Below are 16,455 nucleotides of genomic sequence, written 5' to 3'. Positions count from 1 at the left end.
AAGAAAATCGATTTTAATTATGGTTATTAGCAGGGAGAGCAGCATATTTTTCGCATTGTTCCAGTGCTTCCATGTTGTTAGAAAAACAGCCTGGAGAGAATGCGGCCGCCAGAAGAAATAATTTTCATCTTCATAGAAGGCAGCTGCAGCCAATCAGAAAAACACAGAATGTGCCAGTGGCACAATATGATAACCTCTCAAACGCGACTCCTTACGAGAGATGACCTATATATGCGGTGAACATAGTGAGGGAAGAGAAAGGAACTGGCACGCATTGTGCTTCCCCCGAGACGCTCTTCTGCATGCTGAATATTTCTGTTGCTTCATGGCTGTCTCGCGCTTCCGCAGATCTTCTTCTTCTTCCTCTTGTTAGGGTAAATTTATATATTTTTTTTTTCTTGTTCTTTTTTCTTCTTTTCTTTTTTTATGACTTTAAAGCCAGACTTAATTCATGTTGCAAAAGGATGTGAGCTTGCATTAGAACCTGCTGATGATTTGTCGCTCAGTGGATGAAGCTTCACATGCTAGACAACATTAATTGGTGTAGGTGACCTAAAGTTACCTGTATATATGCATATTTCTGCTTAATAAAAGTTGGGCTCCTCCGCTGCACATATGGATTACTGACAGATGCTGTATGTGCATCCATAAATTATGATCAATACTAATAATTTAATAATTGCTCTATAGTGATAAATAGAACTGGCATACTGGCAACTCTGTGCATTGAAATATTGAAAGTGAAGTGATTGTCACATGTGATACACAGCAGCACAGCACATGGTGCAGACAGCGAAATTTGTCCTCTGCATTTATCCCATCACCCTGAGTGAGCTGTGGGCAGCCATGACAGGCGCCCGGGGAGCAGTGTGTGGGGACAGTGCTTTGCTCAGTGGCACCTCAGTGGCACCTTGGCAGATCGGGATTTGAACCAGCAACCTCCTGATTACGGGGCCGCTTCCTTAACCACTAGGCCACCACTGCCCCATGCATGGTATATCAATCTTTTACTTGGCTATTATCACACAGCAAAAAGTGTTGTTGATCTCTAATAGTATTGTTTTAGTAAATATGTTTATGGTTGCAATGGAGCAGGAATGCATATCCTCAAATGCCCGATCATACTGGGCCATAATAATTCAATTCACATCTAGCAGGTATTTTGCATGGTGCTGTAGTGCAGTATAGTGGATTAGGTGGCATTTGTCTGCCTTCAGCACCGCCGGCCTGAACGTTCTGCGGAAGATCATTGAACGCATGAGTGCGCAAAGCTCGGGAAATACCCACTAACCCACTGACACCGTAGGCAGGAATCCAGCGAGGCCGATTTCCCCCCAGAGAGGCTTAACACCAGACATTTACATTTATTCATTTAGCCTCTATTCACAGCTATTTACTGTCACCGGAGATACACTGTGATTGACTGAGAAAAAAAAACATGACTCCTTAACCTGCTTCAGGTTTTTGTTATTATATATATTTTTATATTATAAGGAAGCCAACAATTAATGGTGCATCATTGATCCTACTAGCATTGTAGTGATTAATATGTTCCATTTTAATTCCATTTAACCTAACGAGGTGGGTAGCTTTGCGTTTCCAAAGCAACCGTGTTAGAAGACGAATGAGCGTTCAAAAGACAGAAAACATACATTTACATTTGGCAGACGCCCTTATCCAGAGCGACTTACAACGTGCTTTCGAGTTGCCATCGATGAAGTGATCAATTCTGGTTCGTTAGGACGCCAACTATGAATACAACCTTTTTATTCACTCTTGTTGTAGATTCTGTACACAAGTTAGACAATAAGAAGGTTACAAGTTAATCTAAATATTCTCTAAAGAGGAAGGTCTTGAGCTGCCGTTTGAGGGTAAAATGAGGCAGAGCAATGAGTAATGAACAATGAGGCAGCAAAAACATATGGAGATAATGGGTTTTCTTAACGGTCTACTATTTAAAACATTACAACTATCTGTAAGCCTTATTGATCATGTGACTGTATGTGACTCTACGAGGCAACAAGAATAAGAAAATAATCCTAATGACCATTTAAATAACAGCATTATTGATGTGTGGTGTCATATAAGGAATCACCACTAGATGGGGCTGCTGTGGTGTTGTCAGCTGATCAAGGAGACTTGTTATGTAAAGCCTAAATATTTTACATATATTTGGATTCTATTTCTGCAAACTATATTAAATTAATAAATGCTATGATCATGTGCCAATAGTAAAAAAAGGATATTCCCTAGTGATGATATTCCCTTTCACATTTAACAGCAAGCTTTGTCTCCGCAGACCTTACAAGATCTTACGAGATCTCCCTGGCACTGAAGGCCTTTTTTTCAGCCACTGTATATCCAGGGATAAGGTTCATTTCACCCTCATCACCTCCAAGCTGGTTAAACGCTCTGATAACACTTGGGTTCCTGCTCGGCGACTGGCTCATAGCTCTCTGAACACAAGGCCAATGGCAACTAATTATCCCGCTCCCTCCTCCCTCCTGCAGTCCTGCGACTAATTGCAGATGAATTACTCTGTGAGATCTGAAGCGAGCAGATTAAATGTGAATGCACACGTCTTCATCCATGTTCTTTCATCTATTAAAAAAGAAACGTCAATAATTCAGGACACAAAATGAAGGGTCTCCCTCATTAACAAAATTTACATTTATGGCATTTATCCGACCCCTTTATCGAGAGCGACTTACAGTCAGTAGTTACTGGGGACAGTCCCCTTGGAGACACTCAGGGTTAAGTGTCTTGCTCAGGGACAGAATGGTAGTAAGTGGGTTTTGAACCTGGGTCTTCTGGTTCATAGGCAAGTGTGTTACCCACCGGGCTACTACCAGCCACAATGAACAACTTACCAACAGGTGAATTTCTGGCCTGTTGTACATGGGTGAATAGATCTCACGACAAATTAAACTTTAACATCTAACATTTCCTTGGAAAAATGTGACACGCTGAGGCTGTATCACTCATCTTGAGCCATCAATCAAACAGAAATCTTCATTTATACATCCAGTTTTTGACTGGGAGTGAAACAATCCCAGTCATATTGTTGCACCTTTTTAATACAGTATACTCACAAGGGCAGAACATCATGAGGACATCAATCCAAGAAGACTTCAGTGATCTTCAGTTGGACAGATCCTTACAGTAAAAGAGGAAAAAGAATCTGGCCACAAGGGCCGATGTCAGATTGAACGTTTCAGAATAGAAATAGCATGAGGCCTGTTTTAAACCCGATGAGCCCTGCATGCTGTGTAATTCACTTAATGTTGCTTTTAATGTGGAGACGAGGAAGAGAGAAGAGGAGAGGAGAGGAAGATAATGATGTAGCAAGTGCTGGCAGACTCCAGAACATTCCCAGTGTTTCAGACATGATTATAATCTCATTTATTTGTCTCTTTCCTCTCTGGCCACATCCTTCGTCTTTGGCCTTGGCTGTAAACGGATTTTGATGTAGTAAAAATACAATACAACCTCCTCAGCTGTGTAGAACTTTGCAGAGTACAGCATTAATATGGGCAATACAACCCTCTAATCATATATAGTCTGCAACAAATGATCAACCAATAAGCTGCAGCAGCCTTTATTGCCATAGCAACAGTTAACATATGTAATAATCGGCGGCTGCTCATATAAAAGTTTTTTCTCATCTGAGATGAAAGGTGCAAAACTGGGCCAGTCACGCTGCTTTTGTGAACTTTGCTTTTCTGCATGTTGAAATGAGCTGTTCCTCAGCCATTTTAACAGGTTTGTTGTAGATGAGCATGCACCGCAATTTCACCCATAAAGCAATTTTAATAAAAGTGTAAGGGCAAAAGAGAGTGAGAAGACATTCCCCCTGACAAGAAAACATGGAAAATGCTCTTCTGTGTGACTCCAAAATACGACACCAAAATGGGCTTAAGTTAAAATGCCAGAAAAACACCATGATTAGCCAAGTATGTGGTGAAGTAGCCTTGTTTTATATTGCAATTCTACTGTCCTCTACCATTTATCAGACATAAAACTCACTTTTTTTAGGATTGCCTTTCGTGTATTTTCAATTTCCCTGACGTTATCAGACATAGACAGGTTATTGACGGTTTATTGTAATTGTAATGCATATTTTAAGAAAACATTGTGCATGTTGAGCTCTGTCTGCTGTTCTTTGTTGGAGTATGTTGGAGTAACCCCATGACCTCTTCCTCAGGAATCCATGCGCTTTCAGTTGACGCCTCATAATGCTGCTGCACCTGTGTAGTGTTAAGGTCAGTGTTCCGCCGATGCTAACCGTTGCCCATCATTGCCCCATTTCACACCCGTCTCATGTCACCGGGATTCGTCCTCCATTTGTACGGCTTTGACGTGGTCGGTGAACTGTGCATCCCCACTTATTTGTCCACTTGCATCATCATGTCATGTCCATTCTCACCCTCTATATATATATATAGATATATTTATTTATTTATTTATTTATTTTTCTCCACTTGTTCAATGTGCTGTTGTGGCAGCCAGCATCTAGAAAATGTTCTATCTGTTATGGTCTGTTGTGTGGAACCCATAATTAGCAAACTGCTGCTAAAACCGTGACACAATGAACATTCCCACTGTTAAGACTATGAACAGAAATGGATCAGTAGCACGTAAAAAAACATGGATATTAAATATTCATTCCTCCGGTAAGCACAGGCACTGCAATGTGACAGTAGATGTGACTGCTTAGGATTTGTGCTCACATTTGAGGATTTCAGGGATGTTTGCAGATTTGGGAATTTGGAGCATCTGCTCATTACATCCTGTTCTATTCCTTATAATCTTCATAATAAACACAAAATTAATAAATACTTAAAGCTTCTGCAACATAAATATTAGACATTTGGTTTGTATCACTGTTCTTACTGTTCGCATTTTATTGTCATATACTGATAACAATGAAACATACAGAGAAAATACACAGAAGATAAAAAAAAAATAATTTAGTTGAATATTCTGGTCCATGTTGTTCACCAGACTTCATAGCATTCATATTGAGAATGTGCATGGTACTACTTCTAATAATTAAATTAAACTGTTATTAAGAACTTCTGAAGATAATAGATTTTTGTTTTTTTTTTTATTGGTGCAACAACCGCTGAGGTAAACGTTCCCATTCTTTGTTTGCTGGTTCCGCATTGTTTTCTGCTCTTTTTTGGCCCCACCTACAGAACCTGTACCAGAACCGGTTCCTCGGTCTGGCGGCCATGGCCTCCCCGTCGCGGGGGTCCCAGAGCCGGCGGCGCTGTAAGGACGGGAGCCGGTTGAGCTTCATGCCTGAGCAGTACCTCAACGACGCCCTGGCCCTGCCCCGCTCCACCAGCGACACGGACCTGGTCACCTCGGACAGCCGCTCCACCCTCATGGTCAGCACCTCCTGCTACGCCATCGGCCAGTCCCAGGACATGGTCATCTGCTGGGACATCAAAGAGGAGGTGGACCCTGGGGACTGGATCGGCATGTACCTCATTGGTGAGAACCGTTCCCCTTGGATATCTGCACTGCACGCTGATTACCAAGAAATGACCAAAATTCCAATTGTCCTCAAAATATTTTGTTTTGTAGCCAATATTAACTACTAGAATAATAACCCTTTACAATGGAATGGTTCAACACTCAAAAGGATGGAAGCGTCATAATCAGTTTTTTTTTTTCACTTTCCTTGTTTGATGATAGTTGGTTGATCTGATTCATGTAACCAGCAACTAAAGTAAAAGAACCTGTCAAAATTCAACAAGCTGTCATCGAAATAGAAATGTATATGTTTTTTTCACAGCTGTATAAATGTTGGTTGTCTTTCCTGCAAGTTTGAAGACCTAAAAAGGCCCCAGATAAAGTTCCAAACATACAAAGAGCCCATGTCACTGGTGCTGATCCTTGAAAGCAACTTACTGAATTTCACCCAACTTAACATTTGATGTCTTATCAGAATTGATCTGATTTTCATTTTTTCTTTCAATCCCAATAAACCGGTGTTCCAAATTCCAAATGTGAATAACTCTGAAGCACAATAAAAAAACAAACTAGCTTAGTTTGGTCTAACTCGGATAAAACTTTATGATGATTTGTCATAATGTCTGACAAAACTCTGATGATTTGTCATAATGTCCTGCTCCGATGCCGGGGAGGACATCGAGGATGCATTCACACGACATACTTAAATCAGGGATTTATCACTAACAAAAAAAACAGAGCATGCATCATAAGACAGAACATACACAGTAAGCTGTGGCGAAAATGAAGTATTCCCTTGAGTTTTCTGGTTGTGTAAATGAGCCTAATATGTTGTAATGGCCTTTATGGGTTATGAATTCCTTATTGAGACACTGTAGCTTTCAGACAGTTCGGTGATTGCTCGAAGCAGGCATGCTTCCCCCACAGGACCCGCTGCAGCGCTCCCACCCTGTCATCATGAGAAAATGAGAAAATCTTCTCTTCTGCAGACGAAGTGCTGTCTGAGAACTTCCTGGATTATAAGAACCGCGGCGTGAACGGCTCTCACATGGGGCAGATTGTGTGGAAGATCGACGCCAGCTCCTACTTCATCGAATGTAAGTACCCAGTGTGCAAAACTAAAAAACAAGAATTGATCTTGACGACGATGCTCCACCCATTTTCTCTTTTCGCTTTCAAGACTCATGGAGAAAATCTCCATGCTTTCCGCCATTTCGGCAACATCTCGGTGGGACGTTTTCCAGGCATTATGCAAATGTGCTTTTCCATATCCGTATCTCCTGCCGAACCGACACTGACAGAGGCAAGATTCGTTTCCCGCATTCTTTTAACCTGTTGGCGGAGTGGGATGACAACCCTTGTGAAGGTGGCCCGATCTCATCACGAGCCCAGACAGAAGCTGGGCAAAAATGTCTTATCTCACCTGCCGTGAGCCCCAGCTGCACTCTGAAAATATTTCATGTGACATGTGACACGCGTCTCACAGCATTTTGGGATCTCAAGAATCAACAATAATTAATCAAGATTAATTAATTGCAAAATGTGCAGTTAATTAGTTAGATTTTGTATTCCATTGATTGGCTGCCCTAGTAATAAGCATGTAGGGTGCAATGGGAGCTGAAGTGCCTGGTGGTGTTACACTATGAAATGAGAATAAAACTAATGACATGAATCAATAAAAGCCTATTTTACACAGTCACATTCAGAAAAAAGTGTGACTGTTCAGACTCAAAGTCCCTTGGAACATGATGAGGTTTTAGTATTGTTGCTTAGCAACTTCTTTCAGGTGTGTAACAGATGCTGGTCACTCTATGTTGTGATATTATATTATATTATATTATATTATATTATATTATATTATATTATATTATATTTTGGATGGCGATACCAGAAGGATTCCTCTCAGCCAATGTTGTTTTTTCAATGATTATTCTATTCCAATCAGCAGATATTGGTATTTAGTGATGTGGCGCCCAGGGTAAACATTTCTCAGGACATGTGTCATGCTTAGATCCCTCCTGGGTGCAAATAGACTCTCTTAAGACACAAAATTGTGCTCAATTTGCTAGCTGACAGCAGTCCAGGTGTAAGCTATTTCCGGCTGCGTGAGGAATGGGAGAGAAGCAAAGTGTGTCACGCTCTGCACCTTTTTATAGAAGGTGTAGTAACAGCGGGCGGCTGCTGTTCTATGACCAATTCGCCTGGGAGTTTCCCGGCGCTGAGGCATCACCACTCCCCTCCTTTTAATTTGAATGGTCGTGCAGTATTTTCACTGTTTTAGCCTTGCTGACGTCTTTCATTCGTTCTTCTTGGTCCCTGGCCTAGAACTGATGTGCTTTGCGGATAAGGGCCAATGCTCCAGTTCTCTGGCCATTGCACCAGAACCGTACTCATCAGAGGTAGAGTAAGATGCCCTGGGGCATATACAAGTCTTACTAGACACACGTTATTCTTAGAGGACATGAATTTAATGAATCTCAGGTCATCATCTTGTATGGACTGTGGTGGGGTGGTGCACACAGCATGCCTAGGGGTTAGCAGAATCAGGATTGGGAAGCAGCAGTATTGCTGTGTGAGAAACATTGCCTGAAGGAGTCATGTTATAAGTCTGTAGAAATTCATGTTCCTTTTTTCTTTATATTATTATTTATATTATAATAGTAAAAAAATTCATTCTATAAACGTCCGCAAACATAATTGTGTAATATTTTGGCCAATGCCCGGCTTTCAATGGGGCACCAATAGACCTTGGTTCCACAAGATTCATGACTGGTCCTCACATACCCCAGATTTATGCAGGGTTTGTTAGGACCTCTAATCTAATAGGTCAATAGTTGGACAAAATTCAGGGCAAATAACGTTTCTTTTTAACTCTATTTGTTTCCCATATAGCTGAGACAAAAATATGTTTCAAGTATTACCATGGTGTAAGCGGGGCCTTGAGAGCGACCACGCCCAGCGTGACAGTGAAGAACACATCGGCAGCGGTGAGTAGACATGGATTAATATCTATTATCTAATGTAATTTTAATGCAGACCCTTTTTCATGATATCGAAATTTGCAGGCAGCATAATCTGTTGCGGACAGCATTGCTAGCGTCCACATGCACCAAGGAATTAAACCATAGCTGTGTTTTATCTCATTCCAGTCATTATAAAAATATTAAAGCTGTTTAATATATGATTATGGGTGCATTTTTTATTTTATCTTACTATAATGCTACTGGCAGCTGGTTTGCAAACTGACATTACGGAAATGTTAAAATATTATGTATGACATATTACTTCAATCTACACTTACACTTTACAATTACACATCCAATCTACAATTACACTTTTTAAAGGGTTTTTTTCAGTGTGGGTGTGGCTGCACTGAAATAAGTAAACACTGGCTAAACAAATAAAACAAACAAAGCTGCTGTCAGTAGCATTATATTAAAGTAAAAAATAAAACCTAAGCATAAATTAGACAGCTTTATTTAAAAGAACAAACTAATATTTTTAACTACCTTAATGAGAGAAAACACATTAAACAAACAATAGCTACGGTTTGCTTTTTTCAGTGTATCCATACACTGTAAAAGTTGAACACTGGCTAAACTTTAAAACATACTACAAAGGTTTACAGCCAAGAAAGGGATAAAATAAAAAATCTGTCAGTATTTTAGCATTGACGTAATGTAAATAAATCAATCAAGCTGGTTTGTACATTACATCAATGCTAAAATATTGACCGATTTTTTATTCTATCCCTTTCTTGGCTGTAGTAATCAAAAATGATCCAGTATCAGTGGATCAAGGCCCTAAATGTTGAAGTATCATAGCAGCACCTTAAAATGATCATATTTTGAGAAAAATTCTTGTATGCACTCAGTGAACTGATGGAGATTTTGCGATTAATCTTTGCTTCTTCCATAATTTCCGGACTTAAACCATTTGTCATTGTTTACTTTTGCGTCACCATGCGTTAAATCCTGGGTGTCAAACTCAGTTGTACTATGGGCCGAAACTTATGGGGTCACATTTGGCAAGGCAACTGAAGCTTTGCATTATGGGATTTGTAGTTTGTAAGTTGTCAGTGCTTCGTATTGCCGGGCCATTATTTTAGATCTATATTAGATGATCTTTGATGCCTATGTGTTAGATCATGCATTAATTGGCTATAAAGGCACGTGAGACAACTGAGCATAATCAAGCCAAGTATGTCTGTGCAGCCAGATGAAAACAGAGTTCTGTACCTTGCCATGAGATGAAATAACTAAAATATTGTACATTATGGAATTTTTGGAATTATTGATCATACATCGTACAGAGGGTAAAATTCTGGTACAAATTTTTGTCTGCCAAAACTGTTCAGTATTGGCTTTGGTTTTGTGGTATTAGTAGACAGGCTCATTATTGCTCATTATTGGGTTGGACGTGCTGACAGTTTGGATATTTTGGTCAAAATCACAAAATTTTAATCTGAGGTCAGCTCAGTGGTTGCCTAGCGGGTAAGGAAGTGGACCCCTAATCGGAAGATGGTTCCCGAGCCACCAAGGTGCTAATGAGGTGCAAATCAGCAAAGCACCATCCCCACACACTGCTTCCCATTGCTGCCCACTGCTCACTAAGTGTAATGGGTTAAATGCAGAGGACACATTTCATTGTGTCACAGTGTGCTGTATTTCAAAATGACAGTCACTTCACCTTTGAATTTTAAAGGTTGTGTTTGAGCAGATCAGCCTGATTCAGAGCAAAGCGTTCTTTCCACACCGAACATGGCTGGTCCACTGCATGTGATTCTTTAGCAGGTTATCTGTTTAAGAGTCCCATGCACTGTGAAAAAGTGATCACTGGCTAAAAAATTGAAGAATTCTGTCACATCTAATATTTTAGCATTGATGTAATGTAAATAAACAGATTACAGCAGGTTTGATTGGTTTGTTTAAGTTAAGTTATATTCAGTAGAATATATATATAAATCACGTTAAACGCCCTCAAATGCCTTCAAGTTGTTTTCATTCATTTGACTCGTGAATAAGGGTTCGTCATTGTGGTCCTGCAGTGTTTGGCTGATGTCTGATGTTCCGATATAACTGTTACTGATACTGCTATTGTGCTGCCGTGGCGTCTGGAAGTGCTGAGTGTCCCTAAACCTGATCCCCTCATCTCTGCCCGAACTCTAAGAGCCAGGCTATAAATAGCCTAGGAGGAAGGAAGGGCAGGAAGTCCAGGGTCAGGTACTTCAATTGGATGAAAGGTGTAGGGAGGGAACAGTGTTTTTTTGGGGCAGATGGATGGATGGATGGATGTTGGAAGAGCTGCGAGTCTAGTGCCGGACGCTACGTACGGACCGGTTTCGCGTAAAGTGATTTATGGGCAACACTACTGATGTCTCCGAATTTGACCGCGAGGAAGAGGAAGAGGCATGGGGTGAATGTGCTCACTTGGATATCGAGGAGGGTAAGGCTGGGTTTCGTTTCTCGCGGCGGTTCCAGAGGGATGGTCCATGGAAGGATTCTTGTGCAGATTGTTTGAAAAAATCTGATGCATGACCGATTGAACAAAAACATTTTCTTAATGTAACAAGATGTTTAATGCTCTGAGGCTTTGTCATGCGGGTTTTCTGAGTTTCTCTTATATCTCGTTGGGTGTCCCGTTAGGCAATGCATGCATCTTGAGGAGCTTTGTAAAGTTCGTGGAAAGTTCTTCACCAAGAGGGATGCAGCTATTTGCAGCCCAAAGGTCATGTAGAAATCTTCACCAGTGGCTAAAACATTTACTCAAAGCAGCCATCTTTAGGGAAGGAGGTCTCCTACATATGAGGACTGCACAGGCAAGAGGGGCTTCAGCACAACCACCATCTGCCTGCCTGTTGGTCTCCAGATGGGAGCAAAATGAGCTCATGGCTTCAGAAATCTGCATAAAATCAATTAAAATCACAATGTAGGACATGGCCTGCACGTGGTTGGCAAAATTAGTGGAATTTTGCTGATATGCAAGGCGTTTATTAAGCATTTGGGTGAGCGTTCCAACTTGCCAGATAATTATTTAAGTTATGCTTAATTTAAAAATGGATGACCAACAAAAACAAGTATTAACAAGTTTAAAAAAGGATAATCCCTTTCAAAAGAATTATGCAAAATGAAACATTGGTCCACCAAATGCTTAGCATGCAAGAGATTTTTTTAGGTGGCAAGTGCCTTTGACCAGATTCTCTAATAGATTATTGAATGATTTGCCCACCATTCGAGATTTTGCAACCTCATAATCTGTCTGTAGCCTTCAGTGTGTTGCGTTAGAATTGTCCGTATCAGTTTCCAGCCAATTTAATCGAGGTGCTTATTCTCTGCTAAGGAAAATCAGAGTAATGGGTTCCACCAGCATGCTTCACTTTTCTTCTTCTTTAGGCTTTTGTGTGTGTGTGTTACTAACAATTCTCATAAATATCATAATGCATCCATTTTTTATGAAATTCCAGAAAAAAATCTCATTTACAGTTGTGATTATGTGTGTGTCCATGTGTGTTTGTGCGTGTTTGGGCTCCTCCCTCAGCGTGCGAACTCTCTCTCTCGGTGTGCGCTGACTCACCCCACTGCCACGCACGTTTCTACGCAGCCATTAGCATTCATCTGCTGCACCGCTGGAGAAAAAGCTCCTCCTCCCACCCTCTCCTCTTCCCATCTGGCCAATGGCTGCTCACCGCTCCTCTGCCCATTAACCGCTAAGCTCCGAACAAGGCTGGCTTCCTCCGGCTCAAACCGAACTCCCTGCTTCTCCACAGTTCCTGTTATGATCTGTGTGCGTCTGACTCTCATTCAAATGCTGATGAATGATCAGTACGAGTCTGGAATTCAGATATATTTAGAGTGTAATATACTGTCAAATCTATTGGATTTACCCCACCGCTCGATTGCTTTCGTATGTTTGCTTTGGTCCGAATCAGTCGGTGACTTTGTAATAACAAAAATAATTACAGGAAGCAGACAGCATTGAAATTTACCCATAATTTACTGTTCTCAATTACTGTGCTTGCGGAAACGAAGTTAAGTTCAATTCAGGCGCACTAAAGCCTGCAGGTGTGAAAGCGCCCTCTATACGTCACTGAACAGCAGTGACACGTTGCCAAATAGGGCCCTGTTTTGCACTAATGAAGAATGGAAAAGATCGTCCTCATTCGCTTAATAATTCAAATGAGTGTTTTGGCCGTAACGTGTGGTAAACCATCACTGGATTTGTGTGTTTACATGCTAAACATGATTGGGTTATCAGCCAAAGAACTATTTTAAATGTGTGAGTATAGTGAATGTAATGCATACATATTTGGTATAATATGCACGCATGTGCCACATGGCTCGTAAATCCAATGCGACAGCCACACCATGTTAACAACATTAAAATGCACAGAATAATTTTTTTCTTTTCTTTTTGAGGACATGGGGAAAAATGAGCAACACGCCACCAGAAAGGCTTAGAAGTTAGAGCCCTCAGAATTTGGTCAGAATTGACCCAACAGAAATATCAGACTTGTTAATGTGTGTGTGTGTGTATTAGGTATTGTGTGCTTATGGCCTTATTAAGAAAGATCAAATTCTCCATCAGGAAGGCAAAGCCCAAGCTGCCGTCTATGCTTTTGTCACCACAACAGATTAAATCGGATCTCCCTTGAGAGAGAGCGAGCAGGCAGCATTGATTTTCGGATTTGAGGGCAGATATAGAGGTAAACGGTGAATCGGGACATGCTGCAGATTATCTTTAATCTGTCTGTTTGCACGGAAGATGCGAAAGGTCCTCACCATTGTCTTTGGGCTACGGGGGGAAAGGCTTTTCTGTGCGGCGGCCGCTGGATTTGCATCTCATTTGGTGCAACTGGTCCAAACACCTGCTTCTGCTTTATTGTTGCCTGATGTGTGTGTGTGTTTGTGTGTGTGTTTTTTTCACTTAAGAAATTGTTCTTCTATTGTCAGAAAAAATCTGATACATGCAGAAGTCCAAGCTTTGCTGTGACAGTTTTATGATTATATGAACCTGGAAATGGGTTGCAGCTTGAATTAATTAATGAATAGGTTCATTATGTTTCACTTAATTTACCATGTGTTAAGCAGATGCTAACATTTATGCACATTCATACACAGAAACATAAATAAAGCATACACATAAAAGAATAAACCAGCCATCTACAAACTGGATTCCAAAAAAGTTGGGACACTAAACAAATTGTGAATAAAAACTGAATGCAATGATATGGAGATGGCAAATGTCAATATTTTATTTGTTATAGAATGTAGATGACAGATCAAACGTTTAATCGAGTAAGTGTATCATTTTAAAGGAAAAATATGGTGATTCAAAATTTCATGGTGTCAACAAATCCCAAAAAAGTTGGGACAAGTAGCAATAAGGCTGGAAAAAGTACATTTGAGCATAACGAAGAGCTGGAAGACCAAATAACACTAATTAGGCCAATTGGCAACATGATTGGCTATAAAAAGAGCTTCTCAGAGTGGCAGTGTCTCTCAGAAGCCAAGATGGGTAGAGGATCACCAATTCCCACAATGTTGCGCAGAAAGATAGTGGAGCAATATCAGAAAGGTGTTACCCAGCGAAAAATTGCAAAGACTTTGCATCTATCATCATCAACTGTGCATAACATCATCCGAAGATTCAGAGAATCTGGAACAATCTCTGTGCGTAAGGGTCAAGGCCGTAAAACCATACTGGATGCCCGTGATCTCCGGGCCCTTAAACGGCACTGCACCACAAACCAGGAATGCTACTGTAAAGGAAATCACAGAATGGGCTCAGGAATACTTCCAGAAACCATTGTCAGTGAACACAATCCACCGTGCCATCCGCCGTTGCCAGCTGAAACTCTACAGTGCAAAGAAGAAGCCATTTCTAAGCAAGATCCACAAGCTCAGGCGTTTTCACTGGGCCAGGGATCATTTAAAATGAAGTGTGGCAAAATAGAAGACTGTTCTGTGGTCAGATGAGTCACGATTCAAAGGTTTTTTTGGAAATGGGACGCCATGTCATCCGGACCAAAGAGTACAAGGACAACCCAAGTTGTTATCAACGCTCAGTTCAGAAGCCTGCATCTCTGATGGTATGGGGTTGCATGAGTGTATGTGGCATGGGCAGCTTGCATGTCTGGAAAGGCACCATCAATGCAGAAAGATCTATTCAGGTTCTAGAACAACATATGCTCCCATATGCTGCATTTTTCAACAAGATAATGCCAGACCACATTCTGCATCAATCACAACATCATGGCTGCGTAGGAGAAGGATCGGGTTCTGAAATGGCCAGTCTACAGTCCAGATCTTTCACCTATAGAGAACATTTGGTGCATCATAAAGAGGAAGGTGTGACAAAGAAGGCCCAAGATGATTGAACAGTTAGAGGCCTGTATTAGACAAGAATGGGAGAGCATTCCTATTTCTAAACTTGAGAAACTGGTCTCCCCAGATGTCTGTTGAGTATTGTAAGAAGAAGGGGAGACGCCACACAGTGGTGAAAATGTCCTTGTCCCAACTTTTTTGGGATTTGTTGACACCATAAAATTCTGAATCAACATATTTTTCCCTTAAAATGACTAAAATGATTTATGTTCTATTGTGAATAAAATATTAGAAGTTGGCACCTCCACGATTTGTATAGTGTCCCAACATTTTTGGAATCCGGTTTGTAATCTTCTTTTTATAATAACTCAATATATTCATGTGTATGTTATTTTTACTACTGTCATGTGAATTCTTGTCTTATTAGACTTTTACTCATCTCTATGAAAAAAGCAGACATCGTTCAGTGAGCGCAGAAACACAAACACACACTTGGAATCTTTGCATGGTCAGCTGGGAAGTGACTCCTCACCTGCATGTTCTGAGAAGCCTTCCTCCTTTGCGGCTCAGGGCTCAGCTTTTTCCTGGACCCTAGGTCGATGGAGACGTAATAAATGCAGGCTATTGATCGCAGCCGCTGGTCTGTAATGGCTTCCTAACCCACTCTCTGGGCAGATGAGCAATGAGGGACAGAATTACGTAACTCCACCTTCGGTCTCTCCTCGCCTTTTTCCACGTCTCCGATTACAGTTCCTTTCTTGTGCAGATCAGTTTCTGTCCTTCCTGTCCAGTCGGCCTGAACCTCTGAAACTCTTGTCTCTTGGAGCAGGTGCTGAAGCCTCTGGTCAATCATGAAGTCAATCCGGCTCTGGGCAGCAGGAGACTCATCAATTTCTCCCTCGCAGGTGAGTGTGGCTCGGGGCTCCTCTCTGTCCCTGAGGCTCGACCTGACAACCCGGTGCTGTGGCAGAGGTCACAGAATTTGGCGCGGCAAGGGATCCACGTGATCTACATTTACATTTATGTCATTTATCAGACGCCCTTATCCAGAGCGACTTACAGTCAGTAGTGACAGGGACAGTGACCCTGGAGACACTCAGGGTTAAGTGTCTTGCTCAGTAATTGGTATTTGAACCTGAGACTTCTGGTTCACATGTTCTGGTTCATACCCACTAGGCTACTACCACCTGTTGGTTCTGTTTGCAGTTCTTTCTTCAGTTTAAAATCTGTAGATGGCACAATGATTTAACGAGTCTCCATTCATAATTTATACCATATTTCAAATGGGCTTTGACCTTTGACCTGTGTGAATGACAAATGATACCGTTTGTTTGTTTTGACATCTAATTAACTATGGCAATCCAGGTTTATGCTGATAAACTGTTGAAATGCATCAGAAAAATGGTCATTACTTTAGTAAGCCAATGAGCCGATGGTGTGAAAAATGTCTAATCACCCAGACTAGTCAACCAACAAATCCGTCTTGACATGTCACCCAATATATATTAATATATTAATGGTATGTGATATAAATGTGGCCAACGCAAGAGATAATCCTTAAATCCAGACTTTAAAGTTCTTAAAAATACAACAAACCAAATAAATCAAATGAAACAAGCCTTCAATCTGTCAGTAATCCGGTGATCACTGC

General features: G+C 41.0%; 1 protein-coding gene across 2 annotated transcripts in view; it reads left to right on the top strand.

Annotated features, from left to right (window-relative positions):
- hecw1a (HECT, C2 and WW domain containing E3 ubiquitin protein ligase 1a) overlaps positions 1 to 16,455 on the top strand; it is a 56,357-nt gene that overhangs the window by 2,964 nt on the left and 36,938 nt on the right. For both annotated transcript variants that reach the window (XM_028967127.1, XM_028967125.1), the window contains exons 2-6: positions 4,205 to 4,262; positions 5,199 to 5,499; positions 6,471 to 6,578; positions 8,374 to 8,468; positions 15,634 to 15,709. In XM_028967127.1, the coding sequence (XP_028822960.1) occupies positions 4,236 to 4,262; positions 5,199 to 5,499; positions 6,471 to 6,578; positions 8,374 to 8,468; positions 15,634 to 15,709 (607 nt within the window). In that variant the 5' untranslated portion in view covers positions 4,205 to 4,235. The remainder of the gene's footprint in view (positions 1 to 4,204; positions 4,263 to 5,198; positions 5,500 to 6,470; positions 6,579 to 8,373; positions 8,469 to 15,633; positions 15,710 to 16,455) is intronic.

The sequence above is a fragment of the Denticeps clupeoides genome, chromosome 2 (assembly GCF_900700375.1).
Source record: "Denticeps clupeoides chromosome 2, fDenClu1.1, whole genome shotgun sequence".
Classification (NCBI taxonomy): domain Eukaryota; kingdom Metazoa; phylum Chordata; class Actinopteri; order Clupeiformes; family Denticipitidae; genus Denticeps; species Denticeps clupeoides.
This window is presented reverse-complemented; position numbering and strand designations above follow the sequence as displayed.